Here is a 23,164-nt window from a genome sequence, read left to right as displayed (position 1 = left end):
CCCTTATATTTGCTCGATGCTGAAGGGAACTTTGAGGGTGAAGACTTCTTACTTGAAATTGTGAAATTGATTCTGGTACTACGATGTCTTAGGCGGTAAAGGTATCCAGTTTGATTGTTGAAATGTTCTATGTTGACTTAAAACCGGACTATCTAAAAATACTTTCAAAATAAATATATTATTCTTTGTAAGGTAATATAAACATAGCATTTATGGCACATTTATTTGTACAATGTATAAACAATAGACTTACATTCACTGCTTAAAATCTTCAGGCTACATTTGGCACCTTCCAGTGGGTTAAATTAAGCACAAGTTTTATATTTTTCTTTAAGCCAACATTCGTGTACAGAACTCTACCGCACGTAAACAACCATGCATCACTGCATGGTTGCATTATTGTTAAATTGATTCGGTATCAGCGCGTAGGGTTGTGATCACAATTCTTGAACAACAGTCCCTTTTAGACATCTTGTATCAGAGAACACCAGCGACTTCGCGTGACTTCACCCTCCTCCAGCAGCGACGGAGCCTTCAACCCTGGCCACGACGCCTCGGTAAACATTAATATCCTTTACCTGGCGCCCGCAAGCTTGGTAATGGGTGCTTGTGGACGCCCGGAGCGGCTTGAGGCTCAGGGGTGCCGGTCCCGGAAGATCCTGAAGGAGGAGGAGGAGGAGTAGAGGAAGTCGAGATCGCGAGCTTATACGATCCTTCTGGTGTACACACGCGCGGCTCAAGCGCATTTTCTCACGTATAATAATTAAAGTTTCTCTATTGGCCCCATATCGATCGGATTTCTAATCAATTTTAATGATATTTATTCAGATTTTGAGTGAACGGAGAACACCGGATTCTGTATGTTCAGCTTCGACCCAGGATTGGCTGATCATCAGGGGGGTGGGATGGTCACCAGGCTCATAGAGTGATTGGTGAGGGAACATCACACCTAGAGGCAATATATAACATACATATATATATATATATATATATATATATATATATATATATATATATATATATATATATATATATATATATATATATATATATATATATATATATATATATATATATACTCAGACAAGGTAATCTGTATGAAAACTTGAACGAATATACCATTTAAGGTTTCCAGGTTAGCTGAGCATAGTGTCCTCCCTTTGTGTCACCATCATAGGTTGTGGTATAAAGGGCACGACCTTGGTGTGAGCCGACTATTGATGGGAACCAAAGATACCGTTTAGCAGGTTCCCCCTCGTAGTGATGAGAGGAGGACCATCAGTGGACAAAACTGGTAGCCAGAGTGGATGTTTGTGGCCCATGTTGTGTACACGCGTGTGTGTGTGTGTGTGTGTGTGTGTGTGTGTGTGTGTGTGTGTGTGTGTGTGTGTGTGTGTGTGTGTGTGTGTGTGTGTGTGTGTGTGTGTGTGTGTCATGAACACCTTCCTCAGGTCCGGCAGCGTCCTGTCTCCCCAGAAGGACGCGACCGGAGGAAGAAGGTGTAAAAACTTGATATACAAAAACAAACAATATAAAAAAATATATATTTAACTTATAAATTTAAAATATTATATATTTTTTTTAACATCTTACATTAGACTTCTTTATTACAATTATGTTCATGTTCAAAATCTGATAATTTCCGAATAATTAACACAAAAGCAAGAATTACCCTTTTCAGGAAGCATAATTTGACTGAGAGATTCAACAATAATTTTCAAATGAAAAGTGTAATAATATTAATGCTTATTACATTGCTTAATCGTATTGGAAAGAACTGTGAGAAATCTCTCCACGAACAGAGAAACTGGCTACCTGCCTTGTCCTCTACACGACTCTCTAAAGAGAATCTAAGACACAGGGCATTTACAAAGTACAAAAAATGTGGTCCTAACAGCCAAATAAATATTTACAGCCAGATTATGTAACATGGTGATACACGTAAATGACCTTTTTAAAACCGGGGGAAAATACACTACATTTTGGTGCAGGAAGTACACAGTGTACAAGGCAACCCAGCAAACGTGAGGTGATTAAGGTGTCGAGTGAGTTACTCCCGGAGGATCAAACACACTCATTCCTCTCTCATTATTCACACAGCAGCATCCTTACAACAATCGCATCCTCACAACAATCACATTCTCACAACAATCGTATCCTCACAGCGATCGCATTTGCTGCTCTCGACACTCTTAACTCTCGCTCACACACACACACACATCTATGCTCGTCGTACGCCAGTACAGTAAAAGTCTGTGACGAGCCGTGATCCGCTGGCATCAGTCAGTCTCCTGCTGGAGGCTGAATCAAGAGGAACTTTCCGCCAAGATAACCCGAGATGTCCCGAAGTGACCTTGGCAAGTGGGATAAATCATTTGCACACAAACGTATTAACTTGAATATTATGAATCTTTTTTGGTAATATTAAAATGTGAAAACGTTACAAAAATGGTAACGTTTATAACTGGGGCTCTTCTAGCTTTGTATTGGTGGTCATGAAACATTTAGTGATTAAAACACATAAGAATATTACTGAATTTAGAAATGCATTAGATCAGGAATGATACAGGAAATTATAGCTGTTGTTTTGAAAACTACGAGAGTTTCATTTAATTTAAATTGCGGTTTATGTATATACATATTATATAGGAAGGTCCTATGTAAGCTGGCATATGTCGTGAGAAACAACATCCAGCGTTCCATCACAGCTTCCTCGGCCGAGAGCAGCGTCTCGAGGATGCCAGAGAATCCACACTTCATTTTTTATTTATATACAAAAATCACAATGTCTTAGTAAGTGAGGAGACTGACGTGTAACCCAAAGAAAGTGCAGTCCTCATCGGCTCATTTTCCTAATCATAGAGCTATTATTACGAGCCTTGAAGAGCACTTCCCCCGGGAGGTCAGTGACTGTTTACCTTAAGTCTTGCTTGGAGCGTAGAGCCCCGCGTAGCTCTAAAAAGAGATGTGCACAGGTAGTAGGGCGAAGGAGGGGGGAGGAGGGGATACAAACATATAAATATTACTTCAAAATACTTTATACAGTTCTATGAGGCGTTTTTTTTATTTATTGTTTAAACCTAAAATGTTAAGTGTAGATGATAAAGGGGTATTTATCTTTAATTATCACATATAGGGCAGCAGCGTGATCGCTCCAGCGTTCACTTATCGAGCGTGGTCGGTGGTTGTGGTGGATAGTGCTCACCTGACCGCTATCGACTGATGACTGGTCACCTGACCACTCTAGTCATCGGTGCGTGTGTTGAGAACGTGATCAGAAGTGTCCAGAGAGTTATTGTCTGTTTCCTGATTGTTAAGTCTTGAGGTAAGAGTAATGGTCGAGGGGCAAGAGCTGTGTCTGGTTCATGCGCCAGACCTGCCACACCTTCTCTGGACTGTTCACTGGGTGTTCCAACTGTTCACGACGTGTCCGGATTGTTCACCTGTGTATTCTAATCGTTGTTCTGCACTGTTCAGGGATTGTCCAGACTACTCAAGAGTCTCTCAGAAACGTTTCGGAGCTTCTCCAAACTTTTCAGCGTACGTCTGTAATGTGCTGTGGAAACTTAGTTTGCCACAAATCAAACGTTTAAGCCACGTTTGGGAAACCCATGTCATCAGTTATTGCAAAATTATAGAATCGTTGACATTGCGGAATACAAGATCAAACAATAATATTGATCCGATTTTTGTTTGGAATTTGGTATCAAATCCACATGTGGATACTTTTTAGTAATATTAATAATAAATATGAATAACATGTATTCAAATATATAATTTTCTTAATGAGTTTATGTCCGAGCCGAACGCTTGAAGTGACAGGTTCAACAATTAGATGCGTGTCTGTCAAGTTGCAATGTCGGTCTAGACCATGGTGGTCCATTGTGTCGGTCTAGACCATGGTGGCCCATTGCTGTCGGCCTAGACCATGGTGGCCCATTGCTGTCGGTCTAGATCATGGAGGTGCATTGCTGTCGGTCTAGACCATGGTGGTCCATTGCTGTCGGTCTAGACCATGGTGGTGCATTGCTGTCGGTCTAGACCATGGTGGCCCATTGCTGTCGGTCTAGATCATGGTGGTGCATTGCTGTCGGTCTAGACCATGGTGGTGCATTGCTGTCGGTCTAGACCATGGTGGTCCATTGCTGTCGGTCTAGACCATGGTGGTCCATTGCTGTCGGTCTAGACCATGGTGGTCCATTGCTGTCGGTCTTGACCTCACGATGGCATTTATTTTGGTGAATAATAATCAAACATTAACAATTTATTTAACATTTGTTTTATCTGAAAGTTCTCAAAAGGCTTCAGTGATGATGAATTAGTGAACTTTTTTTGGTTTCCAGAAGATGACATTGGCTTCTTCCCAACGACCTCAAGTCAGTGGGGATAATAGTGGCCGGAAAGGTTTTATTGATGATGTCCGTTGGTTCCAAGGACCGGTCTGTGTACTGCAGGTGGCCGTTATGAAAGAGGTGCAGTATCCGGCAAGGGCAAGATGAGGTTCGTGGTTTGGGAAGAGATGAAAGGAATAAATGAGAATAGGTGTGAGGATAGTTACCATTAAACGATAGTTCTATCGTAGTAGGAAAACATATATGTATATATATATATATATATGACTTTTTCCATATAAAAATTATTACTTTGTATGAACAGGGCGAGTGTATCGAAGTAACGATTATCCATGAGTGGATGTGTTATGAAGATGGAAGTGCATTTTGAGGTGATGAATGAAGAGTACGAAGAGTTGAAGCCCAGGATATGACGGCGGGCGTGACCCAGACTGGGTCACGCGTCGCTCTGTCTGTGGTCTCTCGTCCAGAGCCTCCGAGCGAGAGTCGACAACTCCCTGACGAAGAACCACTTCGCATCTCGGTGCGTGCGATGAGGTGCCAGGCACTATAGCGCGTAGAGAAGGAAGATCGTCTTCATCTACTTCTTCCGGGGGAATGAGATCCTAGATGTTGCCGAACGGTTGTTCACGGGTACTCCCTGTGGATACTGGCCTCCTTCAGGATATGAGAGCTCCTAGGGGGCGTGGTGGCTGACGAGAGGCGCTGAGATCTGAACACTGTGTTTTGCAGTGTTCTCTTCCACTTGTCCTGAGTGTCTCTCAGCTTCAGTAGCCACGTTTGCTGGCGGAGAGCAGAGACAGATGAGTTAAAGTGACGCAAAACTGTAATCTAAAATGTCATTCCCCTTATTTGTATAATTACTAATGTGTTGGTTATCATATGGGGATTAGTTATATACATACAAATACAACCCTAACCACGAAATTAAAATTATTTTGATTAGTGCATGCAAATGTTCAGTGATCTAGCAAATCGAGAACTAAAACTTGCATGTGATTCTGTAGACGAACACAAGACCCTGAGGAAATCTGTATTTCTCCAAACTGAAACGTGCAATTGGAGGTTCAAAATGGAATATTGACATATAGTTTCACTTGTTTACCTCTTTGGTACGTGCCTTACCAAGCATCCTGGCGCTATACTATCCATTTTGGGACGGTGTCATGGGACGGAACTTGAGTTTACCTTTACCTACTGTGTGTGTGTTCGAGGGGAAACGTCATGAACCAACAGCCACACCTACCTTGATCTGTTCCGTCTGCGCCTGGAAGGTGTACACGGCGACGATCTGCTGGAAGCGGTTCAGGTTCACCAGGACGAAGGCAGCTTCCAGCTTGGAGGCCGCCGATTCGTGGGGTGTGACATCGTGGATGAAGAAGCGGTCCAGAGAGAGAGGCTGCTTGTAGACAATGTAGCGAAGGGCAGAGTCGCTCCCCGTCGATCCCCGGGAACACGAACTCGGCCAGTTCTCCGTCAGCGACGATTTCTGTAGACGGTGGAAGCGGTTGAGACCGTTTTGTCATGTCATATATCCTACTCTCTTGAACAATTTCTGGTGGTATACCCGTATAGCTGTTTCCTGGTGTACAGCTTTCTCTATCAGGCTTTCTTTATCAGTTTTCTCTATCAGCTTTTTTCTACCTAATTTATGCCATCAAGGTGACAAATATTAGGACAAAACTACTTTGTATATAGTTCTGTATTTGTTTCCAAAACTGAAACTGTAAGAACAGCAGCTTTCTCTACGACACCTGTCCACCTCCTCTACGACACCTGTCTTGCCCTCACTGTCACCTCCTCTACGACACCTGTCTTACCCTCACTGTCACCTCCTCTACGACACCTGTCATGCCCCCTCACTGTCACCTCCTCTACGACACCTGTCTTGCCCTGACTGTCACCTCCTCTACGACACCTGTCTTACCCTCACTGTCACCTCTACGACACCTGTCTTGCTCTCACTGTCACCTCCTCTACGACACCTGTCTTACCCTCACTGTCACCTCCTCTACGACACATGTCTTACCCTCACTGTCACCTCTACGACACCTGTCTTACCCTCACTGTCACCTCTACGACACCTGTCTTGCCCCCTCACTGTCACCTCCTCTACGACACCTGTCTTGCCCCCTCACTGTCACCTCTACGACACCTGTCTTGCTCTCACTGTCACCTCTACGACACCTGTCTTACCCTCACTGTCACCTCTACGACACCTGTCTTGCTCTCACTGTCACCTCTACGACACCTGTCTTGCTCTCACTGTCACCTCTACGACACCTGTCTTGCCCCACACTGCCCCCCCCTTCCCCAACGACCCCCTCGCTCGCCCTTGTCAACACTGCTTAATTTACCCGTTAACCTCCATTTTATTTTTAATTAGTTTTTTCTGTACAAACTCTCAAAGTACCTTTTTATGGAGTCCCTTCTTCCTGCGGGTGATGAGGAGCATGTCGTCGAAGAGGATGACGTACATCTCCTGGGGCTTGTTGTGGTCCAGCATGTGCAAGGAGCCCTCCAAGATGATCTGTCGTCGCGGCGACACGATCAGTCGTTCACAAGGCTGCCGCGAGATGGCTCCCTGACGCGCGGGAAAAAATGGAGGGAAACAATGACGCAGTGAAGTTGTGGCGGGATAAACTCGCGGGGAATAATGGTAGACAACAGATAGTTGTTTATGTAATAAAGATATATTTATTTTATCAGACAGGAATCATATTAACTCCTTAATATGTTTTCGGGAGAATAAATGTTTTTATCTCTTAAAGGAATTATTTCAATTAACAAGCGGGTAGGGAGAGAGAGAGAGAGAGAGAGAGAGCGAGAGACAGAGATCCTATTTATGTCCACCCAAACTCTCACTCTATGTCTAAGCTACGCACGAAACAAGCCAGCAGCTCACCTTCAGGAACTCTGGGATGTAGACCTTAGGGTCTAGCTCCGTCACAGGGGGCCAGACAATGTTCCTCTGGATCTCAAGAAGACGCTCGAAGTTCTTGAGCCACTTCATCTTGTCGTCCAGCTCTCCTGTAGTAGAAGAAGTTCATTTTAGAGTGTATAACTAAATTTCCTGTATGTTTTAGTTATCTTGTTATATCTAAATTATGCGCGAAAGAGTCAATAACAATTCTACTGCAGATAAGAGATAAGATGTACAAACACACACACACACACACACACACACACACACACACACACACACACACACCCACACACACACACACACACACACACACACACATTAGGTGAGTACACACACACACACACACACCCACACACACACACACACACACACACACACACCCACACACACACACACACACACACACACACACATTAGGTGAGTACACACACACACACACACACACACACACTATTAGGTGAGTACACACACACACACACACACACACACACACACACACACACACACACACACACACCCCCACACACACACACACACACACACACACACACACACACACACACGACTCGGGCACCGCCGGATACTCCCATCCAGTGTGTGTGTGTGTGTATATGTTGTATATGTGTATTCTTGTTGTGTGTATTCCCTTGTGTGCGTAAGTAAAGGAAGTATGTTTGTGTGTCTTGTACCCGTCCATGCAAGTATTTTGTGTGTGTGTGTGTATACCGCATGTGTGTGTATATACCGCATGTGTGTGTGTATACCTCATGTATGTGCTTTGTATAATCACCTAGAGATAAGAGGACCGCGAGTCGCCTCCCCTCGCGGTGGACCTGTTATGGTGATAAACCTGACTGTGATGTCCTCTATCTCTGGCGTGCACGTCATCCTGGCTTAGCTGGCTTGTTATATCTCTATCTTTATACACTAGCTTGGTTTCTATCTTATTTATATCTCTATATATCTATATATTTACATATCTTTATCTTTTTGGATCTTTATCTTGAGTGGTTACCCCCCAAGTAATTCGACAATCCACACTTAATCCTTCACATTTGATCATCTACATCTGACTATTCACACTATGCCATTCATACCTGCTGTCCATCCACATCTGACTATCCACACCTGGTAACTACCCTCACCGGTAGACTACTCCTGGTGATGGTTAGAATGACCTCGCAGATAGAAGACTATCAGGGGAAAACAATAGGACGATAACTAAACAATGGAGTCGCAGCTACACACACACACACACACACCCACACACACACACACACGCAGGGCCGTAGCACCGCTCAGTTCAGTGCCAACTTGAGGCGATCACGACCACTCAAACTACCACCACCACCACTGGCACCACCAACAACACTACTACTATCACTTCAACTACCACAACAACAACTACTACTACTACCACCACTATTGCCATCTGGATCGTCAATTTTGCCAGCACCGGATACTTGCCACAAGGTAAACGTTGACACATGGGGTTGTGAGTATCGTTATGTGTCATGTGTGGTTCCTAGTGATTGACACCATGTGTCATGTCTCGTCCCATGTGACTGACAGTGGGTAGGGATGACCCTCCTTCTCCACAACCTCCAAGAGCCCACTGACATGGCTGGTATTAACAGTATTCTCTGCTCGCAAGCCTCTCCAAGACTACAACTTCTTAGTTGTAGTCTCCACAAACTTGAAAGTTTGTGGAGGTTTTCTACAACTTCCAAGTTGTTTTTTTCCCTCTTAGCCAAGAGCGTTAAGCTTTACATGTACATTTACTGGAGTGGTAAATAGGAAGCTTAGGTACGGTGTTTCGTTTTGTTTAACGCGAGTGTCTTAGTTCATTGTTGTGTGTGTGTGTGTGTGTGTGTGTGTGTGTGTGTGTGTGTGTGTGTGTGTGTGTGTGTGTGTGTGTGTGTGTGTGTGTGTGTGTGTGTGTGTGTGTGTGTGTGTGTGTGTGTGTGTGTGTGTGTGTGTGTGTGTGTGTGTGTGTGTGTGTGTGTGTGTGTGTGTGTGTGTGTGTGTGTGTGTAAACACTGCAGCATAAGGGGTCGTGTGCTTTCACATTCCAGCTGGTTTTATTCATGTCTGAGGAAGGGAGGATGGTGCCCCGTGTCACATGCGGTTGGTTTGTTGTGTTGCAGGAACAGATGGCTGAGGTCCGGCTGGAGTGCGGGGTGTGCCGGCAGAGATACGCCGCCAAGGGGGACCTGTGTCCTCGAACTCTCTTCTGCGGCCATACCTTCTGCACGCGCTGCCTGGACCGCGCCATCACCAGCGGGAGTCGTCGGTGTCTCTCCTGCAGCCGACCCTTCATCGCCCTCTCCGCCTCCCAGCTGCTCACAGACTTCTCCATTCTGAAGCGAGTCTCTTCCAGAAAAGACGATGCGGCATCTTCTAAGACTCCAGGAACTTCATTTTACAATTCAAGTCTTGGGAACTCTTTTAAACCATCGTCCGGTTTGCGTTCCATTGGTACTTCGAGTTATGGCTCGAAACTTCCTACTTCTGTTTCATCTTCATCTAGTTTACAAGCTGCTAGAACTTTAAGCCAAGATGACTCAAAGCCTATGAAAGCTGCTTCACCGTCAACCAGTTTTGAGACCCTTAGTACTTCAAATCACACGTCGAGGCTTCGGAATGATGTCTCGTCGCCATCGAGTGAACAGTCTCTTGACACATCTAGCTACAAGTTGAAAACTTTGAACACTGATTCAACGCCGTCAAGTCTCCAGACGGACAGTCCGAAATCTGCATCACGTGGAATAGGGAAGCCGTCATCACTGCCTCTCATAGGAACAACTTCCCTAACCTATACCAGTCTGACTCCAAGAGTGTCTTCAGCGCCTGCTACTCCCAGATCACTGTATGGCGCCTCAGAGCCACAGTTAAACTCCCCATCCATTCAAAAAGTGGTAACCGTACCTGATGATAAAATTCATACAGATGAAGCTGACTCTCCTCGCTCATCTACCTTACAAAGTACAAGCACTGAAGACCTGCCAACAAGTCGGCCACAAACACCACTTACTTACAAGTTTCCGACCATAAGAACCCGACTCACTATAGGAAGTCAGGGTTCTAGACTCTATCGATTGCCATCTTTAGAGTCTGACAGTACCGACGCAGTGCAAAACGAGTCGCCTGTCGTTGGCCTTCACGATAAACTGAAGAAATCCAGTTCTCTACCTGTCACTGCATTGGAGATGCCTTCCACTCGCGAGTTGGCGACAGCTACGGAGCATAGTACTGTTGCTTCCCTTAGTAACATAAAGGCCAACCCAAGTGTACTAAGCTCAGTGTATAAGTCTAGAGGAAGAAGTGCAGCTCAGTTGCCCCTGACGAGCACAGTGTCGAGGATTGCCAATCAGGACCAGAGTCTGGCTGACTCTAAAATCAATGATCACCCAGATATGGCAATCAATGGCCCTGTGTCTCTACCACCAACTGGCTCTGCATCACTCCTCAGGTCAGTTTCAACCCCATCTAAATTCGACACAGGGCTTCAAAATATTAGTAAAGATAAACAGGCACAACAGACAGAAGCTGGTATAAACACCTATCGTCGAGAACTGGGTTCAGATATTTCGGTTCTAAGAAACACAAATAACGGCAAAGTAGAAGACAGAGGGCAAGCTTCCAGTACTCCAAGCCACGTCCTGGACATGTGTCGTTCCATAACACACAAATCTCGAAAACAGACAAGTAATGAGGCGGCCTCCAGCCTCGCCGGTGCTACTAAGTCGTCCCCTGACACTCGGACAAAGAACCCTGAAACACTGTTTACATCCCAGTCAAACTACCTAAAGAGCGCGTCTTCGTCAGCTCAGCTAAGAAGTTCCAATTCAGTGCTGACGAACATTCAGACACAGACGGTCAACAGTGATAATGATAAAGAGAAAGACACCGAGTCAAGCACTCTGATGAAGCATCCAACTGTACCGTTTCACAATCCAGTGGAGACTTATTTGTCGTCTGCAATAAGAATGCAGAAAACTACAGGCACTAAGGGGCAAAGTTCTGATGGCATTAGCTCAGATAAAGAAGCTTTCCAACAGGAAGCTGCAGATGCAGTACATCATACTGAAGCAGGCAAGCACCTCAACACCCCAAGTCATACTGAAGATGAATCTCCTAGAGCCGATCTCTCGCTAGCAACCAATGCAGAAGAGTTTACATCGTCAGAGACTGGACCAGCAAGACGCAGTAACCGAGAGCGGCAACTGTCACGTAGTATGTCAACAGGATCTGAAAAACTTGATGAATCAGGAACGAGAACAAGGCCAGCTGCTTCACGGCACGTCGGGAAGATAGCCCGATCTTCTTCACTCAGTGCTCGAATCCTGGCTCGATCAAGTTTCGTCTCCGAAACCATCAATGAGGGCGACGAAATCTCGACATTAAGCCGGCGGTCAACCGGGGAAATATCTGATGATCGTGATAGCGCAGTTAACAAACTCAACTCGAAATCATCGAACTCTCCACAAACTTCTTTAAGAGCTCGTTTGTTATCACGGACAAGTTATCTATCTAGGACGATGGATGAGGAAGAGAACTCCATCACATACCAACGACCAGGCAAGGACAGCATTGAGGACTCTGAGAAGGTCTCGAACTCATCCGACTTGTATACAAAAGCTAGAAAATCACACATGGAAATACAAAAAACAGAGTGTGAAAATGACTATTCTATCAGCAGACAGATTAATACCCCGAGCCATTCTATCGCTCAGGGTAAGACAGTTGAAGACCAAAAAGGATCCCTTGTCTCACAATCGCATGAAATTCTAATGCGGATCAATAGTCACAGAACGAGTGAAGCTGAGTGTGTTGACCCAGATTGTTCGGATATGGCCTCAGATCCTCTGGCCTTAAAGCCGACCTTGCCCACCTCTCCTCCACCGGGCGCTGACGATGTACTTTATACTGATGGTACGCTTCGAGCCGCTACCACAAGCCACTCAACAGGCTCTGGCACAAGGCCGGAGCGGCCTGACCACAAGACACGGGAGGTTCACTCAACGCCGTACGAGAGTGTCTTGAGTAACAGACGAACACCTTCAAATGCCAACCGACTGGGCCGTGGTACATACTCGCGAATCACCAGTACAGATAAGCTGCTTGCTGAACTGCATGTTGGAAGCGTGCCAAGCATCCAGAGTGAGGATGGTGATGATGAAGACACAGAGGAAGATGGAACACCACACAGACACGAAGCAAAGACTCAGGAGCCAACAGAAAATCCCCAGAAAGGCGCAAACCAGCGTGCAAGCAGCGCCCAACATGAAGTCAAACTTGAGTCAGTTAAAGCTGATGGATCTAAATTAGTCAGAGGAAGGAGAGAGCATGCCACTAATGAACAAAGGGATGACCAGGCTGCGGTTCAAAGGGACAATTTTGATGATCCCGGTATTTGTCCAGCTCCAAGTGCTGGACGCCACGAGGTTACAGGCAGTGACTCAAATGCAAAACGGGACAATACAATAGTAACTGACAGGATTCAGAAAAATCGTTCACGTCCAATGGCTAAGGATAGCGTTCAAGATATATGGCGTGCCAGGAATGCCAGATTAAGATACTCCTTGACGTCGAGATCAAAACAAAATGACAGCACTACTGACGAAGCCTCGGAAGTAGAGGCAGGCGGCAACGTAGATGAGAACCACCATCGGCCCAGCCACCAGCTGCACAAGACTACCAAAGTTACCTCATCCCCGTCAGACTTAAGAACAGACCCTCCCAATCTTAATGGGTTATCCCAGTTAAGGAATATTGAGTCATATGATGATAGTGATGATAGTGTGCTGCCTGCTGGCGAGCAACAAAGTGCACTCAGACGTGAGATCAAAAAAACATACATGTCTGAATGCTCTAAGCAGTTTCCTAACCTTGAAGATCCTAAAGTGACTCTCGCAAGTCCAAGTGGTACGGGTAGCTACATTCCATTTATAGCTTCTGGTATGGAGGGCAAGACTTCGTCAGACACAACCAGGCCTGGACATACTAAAGAACACAAGGGGAAAAGACATAACCCAACACCGACAAATGGCAGCAGCAAAGAGTCAGCTTTGTTGCAGATTTCTGGCTCTGATACCGACGAAGTAGATGGCCCTCGCACAGAGCCAGTGCCCAGTAGTTCTTTCCCCACGGGGAAGAATTCCCCTCGTGAGACTATTTTAGGCAGAGTACCGTCTGGATCACCATTATCCAACACCCAGGAGGTGTCAGCGATACCTCGCACACCACCTGATGGAAGCTATAGGGCAAACTATATTGATTCAGGGGAAAGATTAGTCATAGCAGATAATCCCAATAGTGCAACCTTCATTGGTCATCATCTTGACTCGAAGAATGACACAGTGCCCGGAGAAATTTATAGCGTACATGAAGCCCGTCGTGGCGTGAGCGTGTGTGGCATCCACGGCTCTCTGCTGCACGTGTACTGCAAGAGGTGTGAGGAGTGGGCGTGCGACGGGTGTCTGGGTCTTAGGCACCAGCAGCCTCCCCGGGGACAATGCCAAATTATCTCCGCACCGGATGCCGTCATGCACATGAAGATGTCACACACAGAGTTCTTGAGCTCGAACGCTGAGACACTGGAGCACTTCAGGGAGGAACTGGGGAAGTTGGTGACCGAGTGTGACAACAGCATCAAGGAACACGAGGCCAACGTGAAGCATCTGGAGATGCAGCTACGAGAGGAAGTCACGTTGCTCAGAAGCATTGAGTCCATGAAGAGCCTCGCACAGCAGAAACTGAAGAAGATCGACTACTGGGAGGACCTGCTTGGCCAAAATGCTTCCCGCATCAGACAGTCCTCGTCCTCAGAGGAGATACAGAGTGCAGTCTTCATCAACAGGTCTACCATCTTGACCAACATCATTGAAGGTGTCTCCATCCCAGAGTTAACCATAGATAGCTTTTAGCTCTTCTCAAACGAGTTAAAATTTCACGACTACAAAATGCCTTTACGTGAAATAAATGACTTTGTAACCTGTGTTATCATACTGATTTATTCTCAATTAATTCTATAGTGCTACGAGTCTAAATTATATTGTAACATTACCTAATATAATCGATATATTAAATAAATGTTGGAGAAAGTGGAAACATATCAGGAATGTTTAGTGATTTATCGCTGTGTTAATAATGCAAAATAACTTCAGGGGCTCATATTCATTATAATTTATATAATGTTAAAATCTTCTGTAATCCGAGATATCAATGCTATATGTGTGTATATGTGTGCAAATATTAAAACCCTCATATTATATTATATTATATATATATTGTAGACATATGTTATTAAATATGACAGAAACTGTTAGATCAATGATTCTCACACGAATCTTGTCCATATTTATATTCCTCATTTGAGAAAGAAGTTGACAAATTAACTCTCCAAAGTTCGTTTTACAGTATGATATGGCCTGACGATTAGATAGAGGTTTCGTTGATCATGGCAACATTTACAAAGGCAGAGGTGAAGTGGATTCAAATTATTTGGAATAATGGAATATATAACCAATAGGATGAAGTGCAGTAAGGTATCACATTGGCCAAAAGACCTTTTGCAGCTATCTTATTTCCTATGTGGGCAGAGACAGTGTGTGCTGGATATTTTATCGTCGTCTTGAAGATGGTAGAGTGTACCCGAGTGTAAGCTGGTTCTTAACGGTTGGTGGAGGTTGCTTGATATGTTGTGTTTTGCCCATGTCTAATCTTCTATCGTATTTGTCAGTTATTTCAGTGTTGTTGGTTAGGATATATCTGGCGATGCTCCGACTGTGAGTAAAGATTAGATTTTATTTAATGGAACCTTCTTGTTTGTGCATTGTCAGGCGCAAAGAAAGAGATGTTATTGTCTTGCCTATACACTCAGTACATTGAGACTGACAGTCCCCAAGTGGGCGTGTGAAATCACAGACGACCTTCGTCTCTTTCAAGACGTTGCTCTTGTGTCGGGAGAGAGTTCTTCAGGAGCAAGTTTGTAGTGTTCTTGCTCTTGCAGTGGGTTGTTAACTCTTATCTTCTGGTTGGTGTCTGGGGGTCACGTGTCTATTAATGAAGTCTTCCAGGGCCTTCTCAAGGGAGGAGGTCTGATCGACGACCGGGCCGCGGGGACGCTAAGCCCCGGAAGCACCTCAAGGTTGCCTTACTCTGCTGAGTTCCCCGTTAATCAACTTCTAACTGGAGCTGCGTGTGTGAGTGTGGTTGATACAGGCGTCAATAAGAATTCACTTTGCCTCCCAATCATTTGGGCTGGACGGTAGAGCGACGGTCTCGCTTCATGCAGGTCCGCGTTCAATCCCCGACCGCCCTAGTGGCTGGGCATCATTCCTTCTCTCCCCCCCCCCCCGTCCCATGTCCTTATCCTGATCCCTTCCAAGTGCTATATAGTCGTAATGGTTTGGCACTTCCCTTGATAATTCCCTTCCCTCTAGGCTCGCTTTCCCTTCTGTCTCTTTCCTTACTAAAAAAAATCCATTTGCTATTAGGCTACTTGCAGTTTTCTTTTCTTTATTTTTACTTTTTATTTGCCTAACTTTTATCCTTCTTTCTATTCTTCATACTTTCTCACTGTTTTATTTCTAACATTTCCTTTACTGTTCCTGTATCTCTTTATTCTTATCTTTACTCTTTTTTTTTTTTTACCTTTTTTCTTATTCTTTAATTTCATCTTATTCTTACCTTACACCCTATTTTTTCTTTCATCGTATTCTTACCTTTAATCTTATTATCTTCATCTTTCTCTGTCATTCATCTCACCTTTCTTCCCTCATATTGTTTATCTCTTCCACTCTCTCTCTCTCTCTCTCTTACACAACTTCATAATGGTCCACGACGGACCCAAACGTCGTCGTTTCCTAATTTTCTGATATGTGGTTTGGATTTCAAACAAGGAGTGTTTGTCGTGTAAAACAAACAAGGAGTGTTTGTCGTGTAAAACAAACAAGGAGTGTTTGTCGTGTAAAACAAACAAGGAGTGTTTGTCGTGTAAAACAAACAAGGAGTGTTTGTCGTGTAAAACAAACAAGGAGTGTTTGTCGTGTAAAACAAACAAGGAGTGTTTGTCGTGAATGATAAGCAAGAACAAAGGGAGGGGCTTTTTTTTGTTATCTACAAGCTATTGTTTCCATAACAGTTAATTAACGGGTGTTGTGGCTCCCATTGGCGACTAACGTATGGTGGTATTTATGATATTATATGTGTGTAAGTGTGTGTGTGTGTGTGTGTGTGTGTGTGTGTGTGTGTGTGTGTGTGTGTGTGTGTGTGTGTGTGTGTGTGTGTGTGTGTGTGTGTGTAAGTGTGTGTGTGTGTGTGTGTGTACTCACCTATTTGTGCATGCAGGGGGTTGAGCTTTGGCTCTTTGGTCCCGCCTCTCAACTGTCAATCAACTGGTGTACAGATTCCTGAGCCTACTGGGCAATCTGTGGGGAATCTGGGGAATCTGGGGAATCTACTGTGTGTGTGTGTGTGTGTGTGTGTGTCTGTCTGTGTGTGTGTGTGTGTGTGTGTAAGTAACTGTATGGCAGAACACTGCCATACAGTTAGTGTACCGGTGCTTTTACTCATTCCGCCGCTCTAATGGTGTGCTAAACTTGCTCTTGAGAATTGAGGTGGCTTCCACGACTTGCGCTTCAAAACGAATATTTCTTTACGCTTCTCAATACATTTGTAAGTTTATAACTGTATCCTCTCGTCCTGCCTTACCTCATCTGGAAACACAATTTCTTTCTTCATATGATGTCTTACTCTTGGTATCTTACACGTTGCGATCATATCTACTCAGGCTCTTCTTTCTTCTAGTAGGCTTAGATGTAGTTCTCGTAAGAGGCCATTACCCACTTTTCCTATCTCTGGTATCTTATTTTGCCCTACCATGAACAAGCCAATTTCTTCAGTTCCGTTATGAACTTTATTTGACCGCGATAGACACAACAGCAAAACTGGAGAGTTGTTCATTTTTATTATTTGGCTCAGAAACATAAACTACACTAAAATATAAAGTTACATCACTAAAAAAAATTAAATAAAAGTTAACGTTCAGGATTTATGAAGCTACTTTTTTTTTATGGAAATTGAAATTGTGAAAACTAAGCAGTTACTCAGCCAACCCCGACAGTTATTACCTCAGTTTGACCAAATGTTCACAAAATGCAAAGACAAACAGGCTTTATACACTATCTATACACTACCTAAGTATACAAAACACTAAACAAATATTAAAAAAAAATCCCCAGTGAGATATAATAAATTTGCAGGCGATGAGTCACAATAACGTGGCTGAAATATGCTGACCAGATCACACACTAGAAGGTGAAGGGACGACGACGTTTCGGTCCGTCCTGGACCATTCTCAAGTCGACTTAAGAATGGTAATTATAAATATGAAAACATGTTCACAAGTAAATGTTCAAAAAGTTCAAAATTATGTCCAAAAAGATGGCAATAAGAAGAAAGGCAAAGCAGAAATAGGGAAGCAGAACAACAGAAAATGGGGTGGCAGAACAACAGAAAATGGGGTGGCAGAACAACAGGAAATGGGGTGGCAGAACAACAGGAAACAGGCTGGCAGAACAACAGGAAACAGGCTGGCAGAACAACAGGAAATGGGGTGGCAGAACAACAGGAAACATGCTGGCAGAACAACAGGAAATGGGGTGGCAGAACAACAGGAAATAGGGTGGCAGAACAACAATAAAATAAGATAGCAGAACAACAGGAAACATGCTGGCAGAACAACAGGAAATGGGGTGGCAGAACAACAGGAAATAGGCTGGCAGAACAACAGGAAATAGGCTGGCAGAACAACAGGAAATAGGCTGGCAGAACAACAGGAAATAGGCTGGCAGAACAACAGAAAATAGGGTAGGAGAACAACAGAAAATAGGGTAGCAGAACAACAGGAAATTGGGGAAACAGAACAACAGGAAATAGGATAGCTGAGCAACAGGAAATAAAGCAACAGAACAAAAGGAAACAGGATAGCAGAAGAACAGGAAATAATATATCAGATCAACGGGAAAACTGGAAAGCAGAACAACAGGAAACAGAGAACAACGGTTAAACATAGAACAACGATTTACAGAGAACAACAGGCAATAGAAAACACTAGGTAACAGAAAACAACAGGTAACATAGGAGAACAGGTAACAGAGAATAACAGATAACAGTAAATAACAGGTATATGTGAACAACAAGTAATAAGAAATAATAATTGAGAAAGAACAGCAGGTGATAGAGAAGAACACGTAAGAGAGAACGACAGAGAACAATGGGAAACAATGAACAATAGGTAACAGTGAACAATAGGTAACAGTGAACAATAGGTAACAGTGAACAATAGGTAACAGTGAACAATAGGCAACAGTGAACAAGAGGCAACAGTGAACAAGAGGCAACAGTGAACAAGAGGTAACAGAGAACAGCAGGTAAGAGTGAACAAGAGGTAACAGTGAACAAGAGGTAACAGTGAACAAGAGGCAACAGTGAACAAGAGGTAACAGAGAACAGCAGGTAAGAGTGAACAAGAGGTAACAGTGAACAAGAGGTAACAGTGAACAAGAGGCAACAGTGAACAAGAGGTAACAGAGAACAGCAGGTAAGAGTGAACAAGAGGTAAGAGTGAACAAGAGGTAACAGTGAACAAGAGGCAACAGTGAACAATAGGTAACAGTGAACAAGAGGCAACAGTGAACAATAGGTAACAGTGAACAAGAGGCAACAGTGAACAAGAGGCAACAGTGAACAAGAGGTAACAGTGAACAAGAGGTAACAGTGAACAAGAGGCAACAGTGAACAAGAGGTAACAGTGAACAAGAGGTAACAGTGAACAAGAGGTAACAGTGAACAAGAGGTAACAGTGAACAAGAGGTAACAGTGAACAAGAGGCAACAGTGAACAAGAGGTAACAGTGAACAAGAGGTAACAGTGAACAAGAGGCAACAGTGAACAAGAGGTAACAGTGAACAAGAGGTAACAGTGAACAAGAGGTAACAGTGAACAAGAGGTAACAGTGAACAAGAGGTAACAGTGAACAAGAGGCAACAGTGAACAAGAGGTAACAGTGAACAAGAGGTAACAGTGAACAAGAGGTAACAGTGAACAAGAGGTAACAGTGAACAATAGGTAACAGTGAACAATAGGTAACAGTGAACAAGAGGTAACAGTGAACAAGAGGCAACAGTGAACAAGAGGTAACAGTGAACAAGAGGCAACAGTGAACAAGAGGTAACAGTGAACAATAGGCAACAGTGAACAAGAGGCAACAGTGAACAATAGGCAACAGTGAACAAGAGGCAACAGTGAACAAGAGGCAACAGTGAACAAGAGGCAACAGTGAACAATAGGCAACAGTGAACAATAGGCAACAGTGAACAAGAGGTAACAGTGAACAATAGGTAACAGTGAACAATAGGTAACAGTGAACAAGAGGCAACAGTGAACAAGAGGTAACAGTGAACAAGAGGTAACAGTGAACAAGAGGCAACAGTGAACAAGAGGTAACAGTGAACAAGAGGTAACAGTGAACAAGAGGTAACAGTGAACAAGAGGTAACAGTGAACAAGAGGTAACAGTGAACAATAGGTAACAGTGAACAATAGGTAACAGTGAACAAGAGGCAACAGTGAACAAGAGGTAACAGTGAACAATAGGCAACAGTGAACAAGAGGCAACAGTGAACAAGAGGCAACAGTGAACAAGAGGCAACAGTGAACAATAGGCAACAGTGAACAATAGGCAACAGTGAACAAGAGGTAACAGTGAACAATAGGTAACAGTGAACAATAGGTAACAGAGAACAGCAGGTAAGAGTGAACAATCTAGTATACTTGTTCATGGAGTGCTCATTTCCTTCAGTAATCTTCCGGTCGATATAAGCAGCAACAGAAGAACAGGATAACAGGGCAAGACAGAACCATTTCAACAGAACAAGGGTTTGCAACAGAGGAAGATTTGGGATAGATGTGGAAAAAAGATGTCCATAGATTAGACGATATCTCTATCAGGTCAAGGTGTACACTATGTACTCAGTGAGTGTAGACAGGTCCACTAGTACTCACTGAGTGTACACAGGTCCACCTAGTACTCACTGAGAGTGTACACAGGTCCACCAGTACTCACTGAGAGAGTGCTCTTCGGCTTCAATGATCTCCCTGACCACAGAACGTTCCTGTGGGTCTTCAGTCCGGCCTTCGATGTCCCGCAGAATGAGTGGCACCTTCATAATATGTTGCACCGGAGCCACCAGCAGGTCCGTGAGTTGTAACTTCTTGCACCGCGGGTCTCTGTTGCACCACTGGGGGAGGAGGAGGATAGGTGGTGAGGGGCGTGCAGGCTGTCAACGTTTGCAATGAGAAGGGATCTGGGGTGGGGAAGTAGACTTGCAAGAATGTTAGATAATGTTTTTGTTAATTGCTCACATCTACAATCGGAGGAATCTATCACTCGCGAAAGCACAAACACGCATGCACGCACGCGTACACACACACACACACACACACACACACACACACACACACACACACACACACACACACACACACACACACACACACACACACACACACACAGGCTGACTCCATACACAGTTTTAAATGTAGATATGATAGAGCCCAGTTGGCTCAGGAATCTGTACACCAGTTGATTGACAGTTGAGAGGCGGGACCAAAGAGTCGAAGCTCAACCCCCGCAAGCACAAATAGGTGAGTACGCACACACACACACACACACACACACACACACACACACACCCTAATACACTTACCGTCCAGTTTTTAATGTGTATTCACCTGTCTACCTTTCCAACTCAATTTTCCCCTCCTCCTTTGTCTTCCCTGTCCACCCCTCAAGTCCTCCCCAGACTCGTCCCTACGTTCCCCTCGTCCCTAACGACCTCCCAGCGCCTCCAGGTTAATTGTTTCAACGTAAAACATTAACCCGGCGTTCTTCCGTTTAATTACAGGTGAGGTATTCTGTCATGTGCTTGGCGGACTATGTACCCTAAGCTAGTGTTTTCGTGCTTGGGGGTTCTTGTGTTTGTGGGTTCTTGTGCTTGTGGGTTCTTGTGTTTGTGGGTTCTTGTGTTTGTGGGTTCTTGTGTTTGTGGGTTCTTGAGTTTGTGGGTTCTTGAGTTTGTGGGTTCTTGTGCTTGTGGGTTCTTGTGTTTGTGGGTTCTTGTGTTTGTGGGTTCTTGTGTTTGTGGGTTCTTGAGTTTGTGGGTTCTTGTGTTTGTGGGTTCTTGTGCTTGTGGGTTCTTGTGTTTGTGGGTTCTTGTGTTTGTGGGTTCTTGTGTTTGTGGGTTCTTGAGTTTGTGGGTTCTTGTGTTTGTGGGTTCTTGTGTTTGTGGGTTCTTGAGTTTGTGGGTTCTTGTGTTTGTGGGTTCTTGTGTTTGTGGGTTCTTGAGTTTGTGACTCGAGGTGTTAACTCAAGTGACCACAATAATTAACAGTTAACGACCATAAATGAGGGAATGAAACCTCGCTCTTGATAATGGGATAAATTCTGATTTCAATACAAAAACAATGTACGAGTGCGTGTGCGTGCGCGTGTGTGAGCGAGCACGTTTGCCTACACAGGTGTGTGTGTGTGTGCCTTTGCATGCTCGCATGTACTCGTGTGCATGCGTGCGTGTGTATGCGTGCGTGTGCATGCGTCAGTCTGCTTGCATGAGAGTATGCCTGTACATGTGTGTGTGTGTGTGTGTGTGTGTGTGTGTGTGTGTGTGTGTGTGTGTGTGTGTGTGTGTGTGTGTGTGTGTGTGTGTGTGTGTATGTGTGTGTGTGTGTGTGTTTACTATTTGTGCCTGCAGAATCGAGCTATTAGGTCTTGGACTCCGCCTTTCAATCCAATCTATTTTTCCTCTATTATATCTACTACATATATCTCTCTCTCTACCACACCCACACACACATCCCCAGGAAGCAGCCCGTAGCAGCTGTATAACTCCCAGGAACCTATTTACTGCTAGGTGAGCAGTTACATCAGAGTGATTGAAACGCTGCCTATTTGTTTCTGCCTCGGCCGGGAATCGAGACCCCGGTCTACAGGATTACGTATCAAGCGCGCTGTCCACTTCACACGTTTTACACACACACTTGTAATTGGTTCCGATCGTTTAAGCCTGACCATTCGCCCGGAGGACCAACCAGTGATTAGAGGCAGACTCTGTTGTCATTTATATATGGCTGCTGCTGGTACGAGTATGTATATATTTATGTATATAATGTGTAGCCTTTGTATCTACACATACAGGCATGTATGTACGTAAGCTCTCTCTCTCTCTCTCTATATATATATATGTATGCATATAATTTCGATGCATGTTCAGATATACATATATATATATTAGTATATTTTGGTAGCAGTCTTTCCTGCAGACATATATTATTAAATATGACAGAAAAAGTAAGATTAATAATTCTAACATGAATTTTGGAGAATTGATTTTTCAGTTACCATCAACAGTGAAAAGAAATATAAGAAACATTGAGAAAATTCGTGTTAGAATTATTAATCTTACTTTATATATATATATATATATATATATATATATATATATATATATATATATATATATATATATATATATATATATATATATATATATATATATATATATGTCGTACCTAGTAGCCAGAACGCACTTCTCAGCCTACTATGCAAGGCCCGATTTGCCTAATAAGCCAAGTTTTCATGAATTAATGTTTTCTCGAGTACCTAACCTACCTGACCTAACCTAACCTAACTTTTTCGGCTACCTAACCTAACCTAACCTATAAAGATAGGTTAGGTTAGGTTAGGTAGGGTTGGTTAGGTTTGGTCATATATCTACGTTAATTTTAACTCCAATAAAAAAAATTAACCTCATACATAATGA

At 43.9% G+C, this 23,164-nt stretch overlaps 2 protein-coding genes across 2 annotated transcripts in view; one reads left to right on the top strand and one right to left on the bottom strand.

Moving 5' to 3' along the window:
- Positions 1-208: 208 nt before the first annotated feature.
- LOC123768451 (uncharacterized) overlaps positions 209-23,164 on the bottom strand; it is a gene marked incomplete in the record, with an annotated part of 327,082 nt that continues 304,126 nt past the window's right edge. Inside the window, 5 exon segments of the mRNA XM_069336300.1 lie at positions 209-5,135; positions 5,599-5,841; positions 6,766-6,936; positions 7,258-7,382; positions 20,410-20,584. Of these exon segments, the coding sequence (XP_069192401.1) occupies positions 4,980-5,135; positions 5,599-5,841; positions 6,766-6,936; positions 7,258-7,382; positions 20,410-20,584 (870 nt within the window).
- Positions 8,210-16,528, top strand: LOC123768450 (uncharacterized). The gene is made up of 2 exons (XM_045758998.2): positions 8,210-8,751; positions 9,426-16,528. Exon 2 carries the CDS (start codon positions 9,432-9,434, stop codon positions 14,205-14,207), a length of 4,776 nt encoding a protein of 1,591 aa, XP_045614954.2. The 5' UTR covers positions 8,210-8,751; positions 9,426-9,431; the 3' UTR covers positions 14,208-16,528.

The sequence above is a fragment of the Procambarus clarkii genome, chromosome 35, assembly GCF_040958095.1.
Source record: "Procambarus clarkii isolate CNS0578487 chromosome 35, FALCON_Pclarkii_2.0, whole genome shotgun sequence".
NCBI classification, from domain to species: Eukaryota; Metazoa; Arthropoda; class Malacostraca; order Decapoda; family Cambaridae; genus Procambarus; species Procambarus clarkii.
The sequence above is the reverse complement of the archived record's forward strand: the minus strand, read 5'-3'. Positions and strand labels throughout refer to the sequence as shown.